Below are 18515 nucleotides of genomic sequence, written 5' to 3'. Positions count from 1 at the left end.
AACTTTCATGTCCTCAGCAAAAGAGCCGAGGGTCTACAGTATCCAAACGCGTCCAACAGCTATACTCAATTTGAACTGGTACTTTATTTTTGAGAATTGTCTTTGTTACATTACACATTTGGATATAGGACAATTACAAAAATTACAGAACAAAATAAATGAAAACATGAAACTTAAGCATACAGTAAACAGGTTCACCTTTTTCACGTATGGTAACAGTATAAAATAAAACATTGCTAAAGCATAGCAAAAGAAGATATACAAGAATTTAAAGGGGATGTACAAAGAAATAAAACTGAAAAAAATATTTGATATATTAAGGCATCAACAGGTATTAATTTAGCTAAGCACGGGGTATGATAGAACAATACAACATTGTTCTCAGCTAAAGTGGTCACCCCTACATGCATCTCAAACAAATATAAGATTTAGTTGCCTGAGTTTGAAGCAGAACCAGTCAGCAACTTTACATAAAACTAAAATACTTCAATACTTCTCACATATTTCTGTGTATGCAGCCTAATAAATGTAAAATATCCTTCATATAATTTCAAAGCAAAAAGCTACATCTTTCTCTTTGTTGGCATTAAGCTCAATATAAACCTCAAATTCAGAACAGGGAACTCCGTCTTACTACAGTACAACTTGCTCTATTTAAATGAACAAAGACTATCACACACCGCTGCTTCAAAACACTGATTATGAAAAGTGTCAGACAACAAATAGATTGACATGTTTATGTCTTGGTAGTCAGGTTTCATTAAGTGCTTTGTGCAAAATTTAAAAAAAAAAAGAATGTGTATCTTTCCTTCTCTACGCAGACACAGCTGAGGAAACCAGAAGCACAAAGGCACAAGAACTAGGCGATGGTTGATGTGCTTTGTGTAATGGAGCAAACATGGTTGAGTGGATGGGGGCAGGCTTTCATTAGCTCCAATGTGTTGGTAAACAGAGGCACATTAAAAAGGGATCTCTTCACTCTCTCAGGGCTTTTCGCTTCCCATCTCCAGGAACAGGACTCACTGTCAACAGTCAACATGCACCAGCTGCTGCTGTGGCTGCTCAACAACTGGCCATAGCAGGACAAAATTTGCCCTTACTCACAGCTGTAACAGCAGCAAAGGTTTCTCTTCGTTAAAACCTACTTCAAATGTCAGGTTTTGTCCTGGAGCAACTGTTGGGCTGTTATGAGATCATAGCAGAAATGTCAACAGGCCTCTTAACAGCCAGTGGAGTGATGAAGATAATTTGGGAAAAGTGTGTTACATCTGTGCCATGACCTCAGTGCTGTCCAATAAAAAAAATGCTCACATTTGTTGCAGTAAAGAACAAACAAACAAAAAAAATCCCAAGCTGAACATAAACATACAGTATGTGACACTGGAACCCTTCATATTGCTGTACATAGAAACAAAAATAATATTCAAACCCCCAGAATAAGCAGGCTCTCAGATTCTAAATAATATTGACATTCTACTGGCAGATCGCATCAGTGAGAAGTCTGTGATATATTAAGGCATCCAGTCTTTGGTTACTCATAGTGGCACTTAAATAAATAGTCTTGCATTAAAATCAGACTAAGTTGTCTGATTTAGACAGTGTATAAGATTTCCTCTTTCTTTGCTCACGGCAAATTTTGATTATCCTCAGCACTATAATTACAACATAGAGAGTGAAAAGCCATAAATATGGGATATATTTAAATTCAAGTGATGCAAGTTTCAGCAAGCATGGACTTGGTCTTTCACCTGTGTGCACATCCACTATCAGCAGATTAGTAGAAGGATGGCTGTGAATTAGAGAAACCTCTAGCTCTTTAATAAAAGTTGTCTGTGTGTGTATTGCACAAACAACACAGGCACTACAGCAAAGTGATGATCAGTATCATAATACACAAGCAGGGCAATCTACATCACCATCTCACCCCATCATGTCCAGCTGATTGACCAGCAGCTCGCTGGGCTAGAGACACTCTGACAGCACCTCGTGTTTAGATAAAGACGGATAGATCATGGGTGTGCAGGTACAGTCACTGTGACTCTGACCGTTTTGGCTGAGTTGGATCTTCAGCTTCTCCACTTCGTAGTTATGGAGATACTCCTGAACCAGGTAGCGCTCTCTCTTTACTCGAGCCCTCACGTCAGAGGGAACATCTGGGATCATCCAGGCTACAAAGAACTTGACCATGAACACAACATGCTGTGGAGGAACAGAGCACAACAGGTTAAATATTTACTTTAAACTAGAGCCAGCAAAACTAAGAGCTACAGAAGAAACTCTGCATGGAGTCAGGATTTTGTACACTTCATATATCAAAAACATTTGAGGGAGGACGGACTGAGGGAGGACTTTTAATGTAACAGTCAACTACAGCCCGTGGTAAGAATCTGAGGTCTGCGGAGAGTACGAGCTGGGGGGAAGCACTGGGGCCTGGTTTTACCTCCATGATAATGATGAAAGCCAGCTTGGCAGCCAAAATATGCCAGAACTGCATAGTGTGGGAGTACTGTTTCTCATGGCCAGGGGGGTAGCGGTAATCACGATACCTACAAAGAAAGAACAGCAGAGCTGTAAATTTCCTGCAGAGTTATACACTAATTTGATTAAGTATTCAAGGTTCAATGTCATTTTCCCATCAACTGAGCAAAAGAAAATGAAATAAATAAGATTTACTCTGGTACTATGATTGTGACTACAAAATAATATCTAGTTACCTTTTATTTCTGATCCACTACATTTCAAAGGAAGGTTTTTTTGTCTACCATATTTACTGAACACCTTAATTTACCATTACTTTGGTTTTAAATACAGTATCTGTGCAAAGCTATAAAATAGTTAAAATTAGCATCCCTAAACCAGCTCCATTAAAATGCTGATTTTATTTTAACGCATTCATAAAAATAACCAACTAACATAATATATTTAGCACTCCGAAAGGGCCCATTCATTATTATAAATTCTTACAGTCTTGATAAATTATGGTGGTAAAATTTGTTAGCTGTGGTTTTTAGTTTAAAAACCCATACACACACACCTGCAGGTAGTGATGGAGCTATTGAACCAAGAGGGGTTCTCCCCTTCCTCAGGGCGGTTGGGGAGTTGGAACTCAGAGATATTAAACACAGACAGGCTGTTGTTTATGTAGCCTTTCATATTCATCTCACCCTCTGGCTGGTAGGCATACATATACACTAGTCGAGGGATCATATCAGAGGTGAAGGCCACAATGAATGCCTAGAAAGCAGGGACAGAACTGGTGTAAGGAAAGCAACAGGTAAAACTGGGTAGATAATTTTATGAGCAGACAAGCAGAAAAAACGTAGTCCAACACTCACATTTGTGACAACAGAGAGGACGGCAATCCCACTGAGGATTTCCTCCCAGGCTCCAATGCTGTGGGCCTTGGATGCCACAGGACGTCTGAACTGAGTGGTGAGCTTCCAGGCATCCACTCTAACCTCAATGATGTTGTTGATAAGTGCCAGCAGGGGTGCCAGGGGGAAGGATGCCACAAAAAGTGTGATGAAACCAAACTGGATCACTGGAAAGCAGAGAGATTAGTGAGAGATGGTACGATGAAAACAGCACCATCTGTAGGATCTCAGAGGACACTGCATCTATCTATCTATCTATCCATCCACTGTCTTGAGATGATTTTGTCTTGGTTTAGCTCAGAAGGACAGGTTTAGCTCTAGGCCTTGTACTGACTAAAATCCAACTCAACCTGGTCTTTGTAGAGATTTGGACTCGGATTGTCTTGATTGCAGCCTAAGTTTTAAGCGTGTCTTCTAAATCTCTCCCTGTGTGTAATGGATTGACTGTGTGATGGATGTTTACCCATTTCCAGGTACTCGTAGAAAAGGCCCAGCTGTCCAAAGCCCTGCAGGTCGTGGTCCTGCTCCCAGCGGCTGTACAGGCTCTCTGGGTGGTTTCGGGCCTTCCTGCTACCCCACCAGTTCATCAGCCACCTGAAGGACACAGGGGGATGATAGAGACCTATGAGGCAACTTACCACACACTCTGACAGCCACAACACAGCTGTATTGAACTGGTAACAATGGCTGTAAAGAGACGACTACGACATGTTCAGTTGGAGTACTCACGGGACCAAAGCCTCTTGGATGTTGCCCCACACCTGTTTACCAGTCATCACAATCACCAGCTGGGTGGTCAACTCAATCAGACAGCCACCAGGGTCACACTGGATGTAGGCAAGTTGGGAATAAAGAGGGATGGGAAAATAATAAACATTAACTCGAATTCAGGTAAGTCGAGTGAGCCATGCTAATCTTATCTTATCTACAATGTAATGTAGTTAAATCTGGTACCTCTTCATTCCTCAGTTTGCTCCATGGGCCAAACATGTAAGCATAATTTCCAGGATAGCCAACAAATTTGCCCTTGAAGAAAGCCACATAGAAGCAGGAGGAGTAGTAGTTGACAAACTGGAAGAGGAACATCTTCACTGTCAGTTTGTTCTCATACTCCAGGTGGGTCTTTGGAATTTCTGAAAGGTAAAAAAACAAAAAAACAAAAAAAACATAAACAGATTTTAAAAACATAAACCAAAACAGAACACAGAACATTTTCACAGTTTCAAGGACTATGATGATACGTACAGATGTGTGGATACAAAAAGCCACAAAAACATAATTGTTTTGTATACGTTCTGTCATTCTGGCCCTCACCCAAATCAGTGATCCAAACAGCCACTCTCTCATACATGAGGTTGAGGATCATGATGATGACAAAGTTGATGCAGGAGGCAGTTACAGAGGTGGCCAGCTGTGGCGTGATGTAGGGGCCAACCACATGTAGCTGGCTGGTGGGACTGTCCTTCATGATGCTGGCAAAGGCCGCGTATACCGCCAGGCGGTACGCTATTACCCCAATGATGCAGGCAATGATCAATGAGATCTTCAGGACAGAGACAAGAATGGCAACATGAAAGACAACTACATGGCACAGTAAGTCACAAGACTAAAGTACAGTGAGAACATCACACCAAAACACATATAACTATAAGCATAAACAAGGTGAAGTATGGCCAACAAAAATGTTAAAAGTAACTGTCAGGCTTGAAGTGTGCACGCATGCCTTATGAAAAGACAGATACCCATTAGCTCACTCACATGCTACAGGTTCTTACAAACAAGAAGACACAACAGTTATAAATTCTGGGCCGGTATATGTAAAACTTTGGCCTTAAATGGGTCACAACTGTGTGGCATAATTTTGCCAACACTGTTAGAATTTAGGGTAAATACCATACATAACCATTTCTAAGTGTCTTAATCTTGACTTGGTCTCAGTCCCCACATTATTTAACAGTTCCATTTCTTAAGAGTTTTACACATACTGGCCCCGGTCACTGTTTATTATGATGATGATGATTAACAGTATGATGGGAAAGACAAATGCACCAATGTACCAAAGATACTATGCTCACCCAGAACAGGACGGTGGCTCCAGATAGACATAAGCGTGCACACTTGCTTGTTACTGGTAAGTATGGCTCCATTTCCTACATCATAAGCAAGCAAAGCATGGACACTAGAGTCAGTAACCATGTGTTATATCCTGAAAAGACAGCTCTAAAAGGCCAGGTTCCTTTAATTACCACTAGCTTCAGATAAAAGACAGAGCTAGGTTGTCCAATCAAAGTTCTTCGTGTGTAGGCGTTTCAGCCTTAGTCCAATTCTTTCATCTAGCAGTCTCCTGGTGAAGCCATGCTTTTACAGAAACCTCTTTCAAGACACTGATACAGACACACAGGAATGCCATAGAGAAGGAAACTCGTGCCTCTGAGTCTTTCCAGAAATGTCTGTTATCCACACAAACTGCACCACACCAAAACCTCTGCCTCACGAACACTGGCATTCCACATTAAGCACCACCCTTACCCAGAGGATCACGGTGGCCCAGCACAGTAACAATTTCCCCATTAGATCTGTAGCAGTCCTGTCAAGAACCCACTCAGTTTCCTGAAGACGGGTGGAATGTGGTAACAGAAAATTACAGCACCCTGTTTCTATTCATTTCAAGTCTGTGTCTGCCACTATCACTACCTATTCACTAGCAATTTAACTGGGTCGTATTGTTCTTAATCAAGAGTCTTCATTCAAGCTCTGTTTTTTAGTACAGGAACTGGCCTAATGAATGACTGCAACTGAGTGTGTGAAACCTGCATCCAATAAACATAGATAGATACTGTAGTCTGTAATCATTCCAAGTCCTAACATACAGTATATCTGTCTGGTAAAGCCTTGTGGAAACTACACAGACATAGAGCTGTACATTTGAACAGTAGCATACATTATATTAGTATTTCATGAGCACACAAACACCTGAGTGATGCGGTTCAGCTTGCGATTTTTGCATTTGGTCTCATACTCTGGCCGGAGCTGCAGCTGCTGTTGCTCCTCCTCAAAGTCGACCAGATCCCACTCATACTCGAGTCGGGCCTGCCGCCTCTTCCAGAACTCCAGGAACAGCGTCACTGAAGAGGAATTTAAGCCGTCAAACCAGGTGTATGATGGCAAAATAAACTTATTTTATTAGTTTTACTTAATCTCTGTTAAGATGTTTTTCAAATGTAATTTTTCAGTGCGTTGACCCCCTTCAACTCTATTACATAGGTGATGTGGCAGAAGTGTCAGATTTCAAAACCTTAGCAAAGGAAACCAAAACCAAAACGTGAGAAGTGAGAGAACGTTTCTCTTTTGTGATTGGATGAACTTGTTCTTTGAACACAGTGAGCAACAGTGATTAAGTGACTACTAAGAGTACACAAGCTACCACTAGGTGGTGCACTGGGTTAGAAAATACAAAGTGCAAAGAGCAGACATTTTCACTCACCCCAAATTCCCATGAATATGGCAAAAAACACTGTTCCCACATTGTCAAACAGGTGTGATTGCTGAAAGAAGAGCATGTTCGAGAAACAGCGAGATAATGAAAAACTGATTTGTTGACATTTAGTTCTAACCATCCTTTAAATGTCACATATGTGGGTAGAGCATGAATCATGTACAAAAACAACTCAGTCACAAAGTTAGGATGTCTCACCCATGAGGAGTTGCATGTTGTGTTGAGCTTCCAGTAGCTACATTTCTTGTCACACAGTGGGCACATGACAATGTTGCCTCCAATTTCCTCGCTACATATTTCTTTACTGTTGGGAAACAAGGGTTGTTTTCAATAAAAGGCATAATGGAATCATAAAAATAATACAATGATAAAACGGGCAAGTAATCTTGGTAAAACTCACCTCCACTGGTTGTCGTCATAGGTGAGGAATCCGTAGATGAAACAAATTGTCCCTACTACTGCAGCAAACAACAGCATCTCAGTATAGAAACCCAGCCACGCAAAATAAATACCTATCTTCTCCCCATAATACTTCCTGTTGAAGGGGGAAAAAAAACAAAAACACAAAATTCTTCTTGTAAATTCTTCTGCTACCAGACTAATATTGAGTAACTAAACATCAGATGTGACAATTTAGTTTTCAGGTCTTGCCTTATAAGGTTGAGGGGCTGCTCCTTGAAGAAACAGAGGAATCTGGCCCAGTATTTGTAGAGATTGTATCTCTCACTTTCGCTGTTTGCATCCCTCGACCTTGTCCAGTATCTAGACTGCATACACAGAAGAACACAGTTCACTATGACACTCGTCACTGTCTTCAACAGGACGTTACTGTTGGAAATCACATTCCATTGAAGACACCATGTCTATTTCTATTTTTATTATTATTAACAAGTGCCAAAAGTTCACCAAAAGAGGCTCACGTCATGCAGGGGGAAGGCAGCAGTGTAGGTGCCATTGTTGAGTAACCTCTTGATGCCCTTCTTGTCTTTATCACCACATTCATCCTTGAAGTATGAGCATCGAGAAAGGATATAGTAGACCTGGACAGAGAGAGAATAACAAAGTCTTGTAGTTCAGAGGATTGAAAATTGTAGAAAAGAACCACAGGGTACTGTGATGTTTGTAGCAAATTCGTCTGGAATGTTAAGGGACATAGCATAGTTTCAAGGTCACAAGATAAGAAAGCCATGGTCAAAGCATCCTTACTATCCTGTTGCGAGTGGAAGGGGGGAAGAATGTCTCTTTGTCGTCGATAAGGAAGAAGTCAGACTTGCTCTTGTTGAAAGGAGCTGTGAAATAGTCTGGCTCGGGTTGCATGACGTGCTCTGGCAAACGAAACGGGGTGGACAGCCAGTTCATGGGCATCTCTCTGTTGTCTGGGATGTCGTTGACCTTAAATGGAACTTTGATCTTCAGTACGTCGGCATAGGTGGCCAACACTTCCCACGGAGCATGGATCTTCACAAAATAAGTCTTTCCATCTTCTGACTCCTGATGATAATGACAGTTAAAGAAATGTCACAATAAAATGAATATTGGGCCTCTGATTCATAAACTAAAAAACTAATTTAGCAAAAAAAAAAAGTATTTTTACAGGTTTATGTAAAATTCATAGTTTAATGAATAAATAGAGTGCAGCAAAGTGAAGAACACAGATACTTGGTATGATATATACATACTGTATGTCTCTATAGGCCACTGCATTCCCTTTTTACATGATTAGACACAATCAAAATCAAAATCCAGGGGCTCTTACCAATTTATCTTCCGTCTCCAGCTCCAGGCCAACTTTCTCTAAATTGGCTTCATACACCTTCCTCCTCTCCTTTCGGAAAAAGACAGTATAAACATATATTTATTGGTTCAGTTTCAATTTAATTCTGCCTTTGTACAATAATGACTGTGAAATTTGTTGTATAATCAATTAAATACACACAAACATTACACAGAACACTGAGTAACATATGTATTTTATGAGACATACACACATAATATGCACAATACAGAAATAAACTGTACTAATATAAACTACTGACACAACTGAAATGACAGTAGAAAAACGGAAAATATTAGTCTCAAGTCAAACATACAAAATAAATATTTTGAAACTTGCTGACAAATGAGAAAACCTTAAAAAGTTAATGTGAGATGAAATGAATACTGTGAAGAGTGCATGTCTGGTGCTATATAAATATAACTTTGTGTCAGTTAGCTTAGTAGATTTAATAGTTGAAAATGTGGCAGTGTAAACAGGTAGTGAAAGTTACTGTGGCAGTGGAATTAGGTTTAATGAAATACAAACAGAAAGAAATTGTCCATATCATTATATTATAAAAACAAAAAGAATTGAAAGCCTCCTTGTTAGAGCTGAAATTTATTGTAACATTTTAAAAGCCAAAGGACAATACACAGGAAGTGGTCTCCTATTTGGCCTTCCTCATCCAGCGGAAAAAATGTGCAACCAGGCCGGAGGTCAGAGTGTTGACTCACTGACGAGGCTGTGGGCAATATGTCAGACGGCTGTGACTAACTCCCTCATACCCAAGGACTGGTAACATCCAGATGTGAAGGCTAACAGCTTATTATTAAACACTAAAAGTCTTTCAGCACTCCACACCTGATAAAGAGACTAGTCACAACAAAACATGTGACAAAGACAATACGGAAATGCTGCAAGTTGATTCACTAAAGAAAATAGGGTTGTGAATATATTTCCCCATGGAAGTGACCTTCACAGAAGACTTCTTGAGAGGATTACAAACTAAGAACAACAATTTATCTTGCTGTATCAGTGTTGTGGTATTTAAGGTATGCCGCTGACCCACACTGTGAACCCTACCCTAACTACTTCTTACTGTTTAAATCAAGAAGTGAAAATGATACTAGCTCCTCTTTTGCCCTCTTTTTTCAAGATATTTATTTCTGGCCACGATGAATAATATTCACTATCCTTCTGGAAAACATACATCAAGAGACAAAACATCAGTTACAACAAACATGTTCTTGCAGTTTGTGAACTAGCAATATTTAACTTTACAGTATTTACAGAACCTAGAAGATGTTTCTTACCTGTTTTCTCTCACCATCTTTATCATCAACATAAGACAGGACAAAATCAACCCTGCGCACTCCATCACGGAAGAACACAGAGTCTTTACTGTATTGTTGTTTGTCAATCTGTAACGAGATAGAACAGAGGTCACAACATTAAAAATATACACTGGTACAGTATCAGCTCAAAAGACATTGGATGCATTCACCACAGCAGAACAGAGAAACAGACAATGTGTCAGTGGCTAAGAGCAAAAACCCAAGAACATGGCCTCCACACCATATCACATTCAACTGTTTGTTAAAAAACTACATAAAATAGTGATTAACAAGTTTTCACTCCAAACACAAATAGTGTGCTCAACGGTGGAACATCTGCTATGGCTAAGATGTTTTATGTTTGTACTTTATTTGCCTACGCTTTTCTGTAAATCCTGGGATCCATAGTGGCTGAGAACACTCGTGCTGGTAGCTAAAGAAATTCCAAGCATGTGTAGCAGCTAATGCTAATGCGGCTGTCTCTTGAGCAGCTACAGGGCTGAGGACAAATGAATTGCACAGGAATGCTTTAAGGGAGGAAAGGACTATCTGCTGCTTCAGCTGTTCAGAAAGCTAAAAATAGCCATTTCCCATGTGCGACTGTCATCACAACACATCACTACAGTGGCTACGTTCAAAGGACTGCTGACAGTTCAGAGAACTCAAGACATTTAGCACAGCAAAAACTACAACATCCATACAGCCACATCTATGGCTACTGTACTGTAGCTCTGACAGAGTTTGCTCTGTCTATAAGTCCAGCGCTCTGGGGGTAGGGAGGAAAGGAAGAGCAATTTACCTCCATAGCCCATTCCCTTAATGGTTATGATGCATCAACGGAAAGGCCGACTGCCTGTGCAGAACTGCCTTTCTCCAGGGAGCACAGCCCAGCCCTGAAAGCACTGCTTCTCTTTCTCTCACTCCACTGATGCCCCAGTCAGAGGAAATCCAGCCAGCCCACTCACCTCCCAAGACAAGACATCGCTTGCTCATACATTCAGAAGCGAGTGAGGGGGTGAGTGGAGGGGGGAGTACAGGAGCAAAAGGGAAGAGACTCCTAGAGATGACATCAGCATGGTGGTAGCATAGCTGCTGCTACTGCACAGTTAGCTAATGTAATAAGAGGACAGCATCAGAGAGGGGGAGATGACATCACTGTAATGTACAACACTGACCATCAGCATAGTGAAAACAACAGTTCCTGAAACAGGTTGTCTAATATTTCAGATCACCAGTAAAACCCCAGCTGCAAAAACCAAAAGACCACGTGTAAAAATCTGCTCTGATAAGACTGATGAGGACAAACTACAGAAAAATAATGACTGGTGAATAATCTCCTCTATCTGACTTGACTGTTGGAAACTAATCAATTAAACAGTCTGGAGGCTTTACCACAATGGTGTACAAAGTGCAAATGTGACACTACCAATGGAAAATGCATGTACAGAGCCTATAAAAAGTATTCACCCCCTTGGATGTTTTCCCATTTTATTGCCTTTATAAATGGAATGATGGTCAACATACTTTGGCTTTTTTGACAAGAATTTACAAAAAAAAAAAACTATTCATTGTCAAAGTAAAAACAGATTTCAACAAAATGTCAATTAACTAAAAATATATAATGTAAAATGTAAAATAAGTGACTGCATAAATATTCACCCCCTTCAAGTCAGTGATTTGCAATCACAGCACAGAGTCTGTGGGGACAGGGCTCAATCAGATCATACGTCTGCACACTGTAATCTTTCTCCATTCTTCTTTGCAGAACTGCTCAAGCTCAGTCAGGTTGCACGGGGATCAGGCCTGAGCAATCCTTTTCAAGACTAGCCACAAATTCTCTATAGGATTGAGGTCTGGGCTTCAACTTAGCTACACCGGAACATTCACCGTGTAGGACCTGAACCTTCCAGACACAGGTGTCTTTATACTACAATCACTTGAGACACATTCACTGAACTCAGGTGATTTCCATTTCACTAATTGTGAGACAGCTTGCACCAACTAGCTGGACCTTTGTTGAATTAGGTCAGTCACTTTAAGGGGGTTGAATACTTATGCAATCACTTATTTTACATGATATATTTTTAATTAATTGACATTACTTTGCCGAAATCTGTTTTCACTTTGACATTGTTTTTTGTAAATTCTTATAAAAAAACAAATTATTATTAAACAAACAAATATGGACAAATAATATATATTGTCCATTTATAAAAGCAATAAAAGGGGAAAACATCCAAGAGGGTGGATACTTTTTATAGGGAAATAAACTGTCTCAGACACACGGCACACATTCTCTACAACAGAAGCAGTTTAACTGAATCTACCACCCTGGTTCCTGCTATAAGAAATTGTAGAACCATTTGTGTCCACGTGTCCAACATTTTTTATGGTTTTGTTAGCCCAAATTATCCATATGTTCTAATAACTGGTCTGCATTACTTCCCAGTTTAGATTGGACCATGCTGACCATGGCAGGTTGAGTGCTTTCTTTAACTGGGACGTCACTACAGAAACTCTCTAATTTGCTGTAATTACAGATCAGCCATATGGAATCAGTGCATCTGCTGGGACATGTCTGTGCTAAATAAAGCCGGTAGATGCCTCAGAGTTCTATACATTTACCAACTAACCCCTAACTACTGGGTGTATAGACATATGTACATCTTTTATCTTAATTAAGGAGGGTAAATGTAAAACATGGTATCATCAACATCAGTAGGTTTTCAGGAAGGGAGTTCTATAAAATATTACTTTCCTTTTTGAGGAATAATAAGTTGCTGCTAAACTGTCTGATAATATAATACTGTAATGTGCTTTCTTCTGAGAATATCTCTCTTGTCTAGTTTTAGTTTCTATGCTTAAGAATCCTCAAGTCTCCAAAGCACTCTGATGTTAGCGCTAGAAAGTCTAACAGCAAGCTTGCATAAAACTCTCCTCAGTGTTTGAAATATATTGTTTCAGTAAATGAAAAAACATTCTTTTTTTTCTCTAAGTAAATGGTAGTGGCTGTATCGCTCCAACATGTCTTTACTGCATTGCAATCCTCAAATTTGTTCTAAACACAGACAGATTTTGTTCTTTTCTCCAGAGCTAAAAAGGACGACTGGACACTCCTATCTCAAGATTTGCAGAAAATCATATCTGTTTCAGAAACACTCTCTAAAAATACACATAAAAAAGGTTACATGTAGTTCAAAGTTTGTGATCTGTAATGAAAAAGAGACCCATAGTTCCACGTCTTTAAGGAGGAAGGCTCTAAGTCAGCTTTTGTTTCTATTCTTGATCACAGAGACAATTTATAGGTGTCAACTGTCTCCTGTTCAAAACTCCTTGATGTTGATCTCCCAGTCAGCTAAAGAAAAGCCTTTAGTTGGAGGAAGCCAGATTACTAGAAAAGCTGATTGCAGGTTTTTCTCCCCTTAGAGATTAGCCACTGCTGAACAGGGTAATGGATGCACTTTTTATTAAAATCGGTTGCACACAGTTTAAGCAAGACCACATTTTAGAGTAATCAAAGAAAAAAGCACACAGTACAGCATGTGGTTAGCCACAGCAAAGTTCAGTCCTGTCATGAGCGCAGGGGAGGGTCATGATTACAGTATAGACTGTATACTGTGTGTACACACACACACACACAACAGCAAGGCAAATTACTAAAATGGTATACAGAGCAAGTCTACGTGTGTGCAAGTGAGAATGTTCTAATTACGATGTACCACCACCTGGCTGTTGCTTTCTCTTCAGTGAAGCAAATGATTATCACAGGTGAGAACAAAGCAAGTGAAAAGGCCTTTTCCATTTTTAATGAACTCTCATGATGCATCAACATACAGCTCAAGCCTGGATGTTTCCATTACTCTCTGCAGAAAACAACATGCTCTCAAGAAGCTACTATCAGCTCTCCACCAAGATATGTGTATTGATTTCAACTCTAATGTCCAAGCTTCTCTTTCTAAATATGTAATACTGCTGGAGAAACTCAACACTTAGCAGACATTCTTCAAAAAGGAAATTAAGGCTGGCAGGCAGGCAGACATAAGCTTAAAGTTGCATCACATCACAAGTCTGTTTTACCATGCCATACCCTGGAACGAAACTTCAGGAATAGAGCCCGCTTTCTCCAGAACTGTGGAGGAACCGAGTGGACAGTGAGGGAAAGCCTAACAAGACAACAAATTCAACATACAGCTAAGACTGTAGCAGCAACCTTACAGATGTGATCAAAGTGGATCAAATTGTCAGAGACTTATAACATTTACACATCCTTACAAATCAGGAACATTTAACAGTAAATGTTATAAGTTAGGCATGGTCACAATCAGGCCTTGCTCAAGTTACAGGTCTGAGCTCAGAGATTATATGAGACACAAACACACAGACACTGACACAGCAGCATGCATCTGTGTCCTTGACTGATGCCTTACCCCAGTCAAAGCACTGATTCGCTCTAAGGTTTGAGCCTCAAACTGCGGACTGTCGCTGTGGTCAGAGGGGGCCAGGGAGGCTAGGCTGGTGTTGAGAGACTCACAGGTCTCTACACACACATCAGGTGTTAAAGGAGACTTCAAGTACAGTGTGGCAGGGGGAGAACAAAAAGGAGCATTAGGGTCTCTGGATATCTGACTCCCTCGTGACATTTACAGGTTGTAAACCATTAACTGGAATGAAAAAATGTAAAGTAATCTCAAAACTGAGACTTTTAGTTGTGGGCTCTACTAAGATCCACCAGCTAAACCACCTTGCTTTAGTGGGTGGGGTTACAATAAGAAAATGCATGTGACTGCCAAACTCCAAAGAGAGTTTAAATAAAGCATTTTCCTCGTACACAATTAACTTCCTTCCGCCTTGCTTACAGGAGGCAAGTTGGGAGTGAAGTTACAATGCTGCTAAACAGCAATCTTTTGAGAATCTGTCTTGGAAAGCTAAAAATTAACATATAAGAAGAACATGTCTTCACATATATAAATACCTGGAATATATTCAAATCATATAATAATGTGCAGGCTATTCTGAGGCATGGGATGTTATTAAACTCTATCCCAGGCTATCCATCATTGAGGTGAAAGAGGCTGCTTTACAGAAATGTCTCTATGAAGGTGTTGAGTGAATGTAAACATGTGGTTTGCTCTTTACCGCTGATTGTCCCTGCTGGAAGGATCCTGTGCTGGACGAGGCATTTTGATGGTAGCCATTTAGATCATCTGTAAGACAGTAACATGAGGAACACAAAATAAAATATAGAATTGCCAGTGTAATCACTGTAAAATAAGAATAACAAGTAGCATAGTGAATCTCAAACTGGCAAGCTGGTGGCAGCAAAGTTAAGTTTCAGGCATATGAACAGCTGCCTGAGTTAAAAGAGGAGCACTGACTGACAGCCAATGTTGTGATCTATATTTGTACAGCATTTTGTGATGGTGCTCCCAGAAGGCCAGACAGCATGACTTAACAGGATAACTGTGACAGAATACACACAGCCATGTTGCCGTGCTACCACTACAGGAATGATTACATGAAATGTGACTCAGAACTCTGGTAAACCCCCTACATGTGTTAGAAAGTAAAAGCTGCTCATGTGATGAAACATGGTTCTAAAGTTCTACTTTTGCCTACCCTTCATTGCCTGTCAAATACAGTTACAACCTTCTCGAGCAGATTCAGAGAAAAAGATTTACATAAACAAATGGCAGAGCAGATGGAAAAATAAGGCAATCAAATGCTGCTGGCACCATCATCACTAAAAAACATAAAGCAAAGGCTGGTTTTAGCCTGCGTGTCTGTTTTTAAATAGAAATGCAACAGTCTTAATTGATGGTCTGTCTAAGGTTATATTTAGTCTGGACTCAGCAAGATTTCAAACTTTGTAATATGTAAATCTTTTTTGTCTCGACATTATTACACACCAAGTCAACAAAGTATAACTTTCTGGTTCAAAACTAAAATGAATTATATTTATTATAAAAGCTCTAATCCAGAACTGGAACACAGTACAACCTTTGATACAACTTTTCCCACTGCAGACCTTTGCTTCTTATTTTGTTAGACTAAACCCATGTTTTTTATTTCATTTATCAAGCTCTTGATGATGTCTTAATATAACAACTAAATGCAACTGTATTTAAAATATGAAAATCAAACTTTTTATAGTATGCTTATTGTTACCAACATCTTCTGGCTAATGGCACTGTGGAATTTTAGAGGAGACTGTTGACTCCTTGACATTCACTTCTATTCAGTACAATTTACAGCAGTTTTGGACTTAAAACTGAAACATGTAGCCACCCTTTCAAAAAGCAGTCCTGATGCTGATTTTGTTTCGGAATGTTCTTTTTTTTCCAGAATATATTTCTTTCACAACATATGAGAAGGCCTCTCAAACAGTTGAGCATATTTCTGCACAGTTGGACACAATATTGGAGCACTCAGTATTAGCCACTCAGCTACGTCAAGAGTCTTTTCCCACCTAACTTAGTAGCCTCCACAGTTAAGGCTTTGTTCAAGAGAGAGCAGCTGATCACAGTGGAAATGCCACAAGGCTGCCTCTGTGGGTTTTTATTACCACAGCATCCCAACAGACTAAAAGACTCAAGTGAGCAAACCTCATGTATATCTGTTATTTACACACAGAACATTATTTTACATCTCAGCTACCCTGATAATAAAAGGAAAATCCCCCTGAATCCCAAAACAGCGACAACAAATACAGGTGGTTTATTACAGTAACAGAGAAATGATCTCCAATCTACTACTACTCATTATTGTCTGTATAGCTGAATTGAATTTTGCCCTGATCATTTCTTTTAGTGTCTGCCACTTGGCGTGAGTGTAACAGGAAATTCAGTAAGCTTATCTGGAACATTTTGTGTATAAACACAGTGGGTGGGTTTGTCCGATTTCCTGTGACAAGGGAGTGGGTCATGTCTCAGGTTTAGAAGTGCAAGTTTCAGGTGCACACATACATGTACCCATTTAATGGATCTGTATCTGTGTGGTCAAACCACTAGCATGAATAGCTTGGTAATCTGTACCTAGAGTAAGTTCAATGTTGTTTCAATCTGTATTCAAATACTCTGTAAGCAGAGTGTGAGACCTTCAGAGGTCCACAAGTTTTGACTTTAGTCTCAGATTATGTTTTTTGTTTATTTTAACTGAATGACTTTGATTGTATACTGTATTTAAAGCCTGAAAATGTATGTTTGCTGATACTGAATTGAATAAATTTTACTCATACAACAGAAATTTGCTTTTTCAGTTTTGATGGTGCATGGAAGCTAGAAAGAGGTTGTTTTCCACCAGCAGTCACCATTTTGCAATCTATGTACTTTTATATTAAAAATCAAATCAAAATCATGCAATTTGGGGTATTAGTGTGATTGACTGTTGAGGAGCTGTGAGTATGATGTGTGGAAAACACTGCTTCTACTGTTATCTTAACACAGCATAAACACACAACACCAAGGTAACAGTAACTATAGTTCATGATCCTGCAGTGATCACTCACACTTCAATCTCAGCTAGTCTGCATTAATATGATTCTATCTATGCTGTGGATGAAACACTACACATTCCTGTCGATTCATACTGAAAAGGACTACTGAGGAGGGTGATTTATTGTCCATTCAGCAACACTATAAATGGCTAAAAATACAAGCTTTTGTCTAAGCGATTGTTTAAAACTCAAGATAAGTTAGGAGCAGAGAGGAATGTGGGGTTTGTACTGGTGGAAAGTGGCTGTAAGAGTGTTTCCAGTAAGCAGGCCAGCTGTCAGAGGCTGGGTGGCTATAAGTCACTACTGTTTCCATGAAAAGAAAGCCCAGACTATGACCTGGTTGTGGAGTTAAAGCGGAAATGTGCAGGGTGGAACCTTTAAAATAGTTGAACAGTGGTCACCTAAATTGCTTTTAAAATCAACATGTAGGGGTGAAGGTGGTACAAGTTATCGTTACTGGCACAGAAAAGGCATCACACAACAGTGACATAAATCTAATTTTAAATGTCCTGCTTACCTCAGTTGTCATTTGAGAAATGTTATGTTTATGGCATGTTGTTATGGTTGTTAGAAAGTTCAGTAAGCTATGTGTACATAATATTCCTAAAGAACAGTGTTATTTTAATGGTTGTAGATTTAGTGCCACATTTGTTTAATATTCCTCGAAAACTACTGGCCTGTTTTTAAAAGTCTTCTCAGACTGAGGAATACCAGTAAATCCCAGTAGGCCCATGTGTGTACACTAATGAAGCCCAACACATTAACTTCATGGCAACATTTTAAACGGATCCGCAGTTTGAGCCTGGCTCCGGCATTAGCTACTCACCGTTGAAAGATTCTGTGGGGCTCATCTCAATCAGATTGTCCCCTCTCGCTTTTTCCGTTATCCGGTGCATGTTGAGTCTCTCGTGTAGCCAAGCCGTGCCTACTGGTCCTCATCTAACACCGTGAAATCCCGAGCCAGACAATTTCTCCCCCGCATGAACTGAGAACCGTGCTCCGTCACAGTCGCCCTTCTGAGAGACGCCTCTGCTCGCTCACCGGGATCCTCGCCAGCCTGGCC

General features: G+C 39.9%; 1 protein-coding gene across 4 annotated transcripts; it reads right to left on the bottom strand.

Annotated features, from left to right (window-relative positions):
- Nucleotides 1–65: 65 nt before the first annotated feature.
- Nucleotides 66–18515, bottom strand: ano5a (anoctamin 5a). Of its 4 annotated transcripts, XM_041038016.1 has the most exons (23): nt 18279–18515; nt 15097–15164; nt 14388–14525; nt 14048–14089; nt 9940–10047; nt 8627–8695; nt 8077–8361; nt 7791–7910; nt 7522–7637; nt 7271–7405; nt 7069–7174; nt 6859–6919; nt 6348–6499; nt 5904–5984; nt 5450–5524; nt 4689–4917; nt 4329–4507; nt 4104–4201; nt 3838–3968; nt 3336–3541; nt 3035–3234; nt 2441–2546; nt 66–2199 (listed from the first exon to the last, which is right to left on the bottom strand). In XM_041038016.1, the coding sequence occupies exons 1-23, from the start codon at nt 18346–18348 to the stop codon at nt 1963–1965; spliced, it is 3012 nt and encodes a 1003-aa protein (XP_040893950.1). In that variant the 5' UTR covers nt 18349–18515; the 3' UTR covers nt 66–1962. The 4 variants fall into 4 exon arrangements, with proteins under 4 accessions (XP_040893950.1, XP_040893951.1, XP_040893952.1 ...); XM_041038017.1 differs by lacking the exon at nt 5450–5524; XM_041038018.1 differs by lacking the exon at nt 5904–5984 and having other exon boundaries at nt 18279–18514.

This window comes from Toxotes jaculatrix, chromosome 5, assembly GCF_017976425.1.
Source record: "Toxotes jaculatrix isolate fToxJac2 chromosome 5, fToxJac2.pri, whole genome shotgun sequence".
In the NCBI taxonomy this organism is placed as follows: Eukaryota; Metazoa; Chordata; class Actinopteri; family Toxotidae; genus Toxotes; species Toxotes jaculatrix.
This window is presented reverse-complemented; position numbering and strand designations above follow the sequence as displayed.

Excerpts from the sequence above, each read along its gene's own strand:
- ano5a (XM_041038016.1), bottom strand. The coding sequence starts at position 18,348 with ATGCACCGGATAACGGAAAAAGCGAGAGGGGACAATCTGATTGAGATG. Across the intron at positions 14,090-14,387 it reads GAATCAGTGCTTTGACTGGG|TTCTGGAGAAAGCGGGCTCT; the intron begins GTAAGGCATCAG and ends GTTCCTCCACAG. Across the intron at positions 7,406-7,521 it reads CAGCCCCTCAACCTTATAAG|GAAGTATTATGGGGAGAAGA; the intron begins GCAAGACCTGAA and ends CCCCTTCAACAG.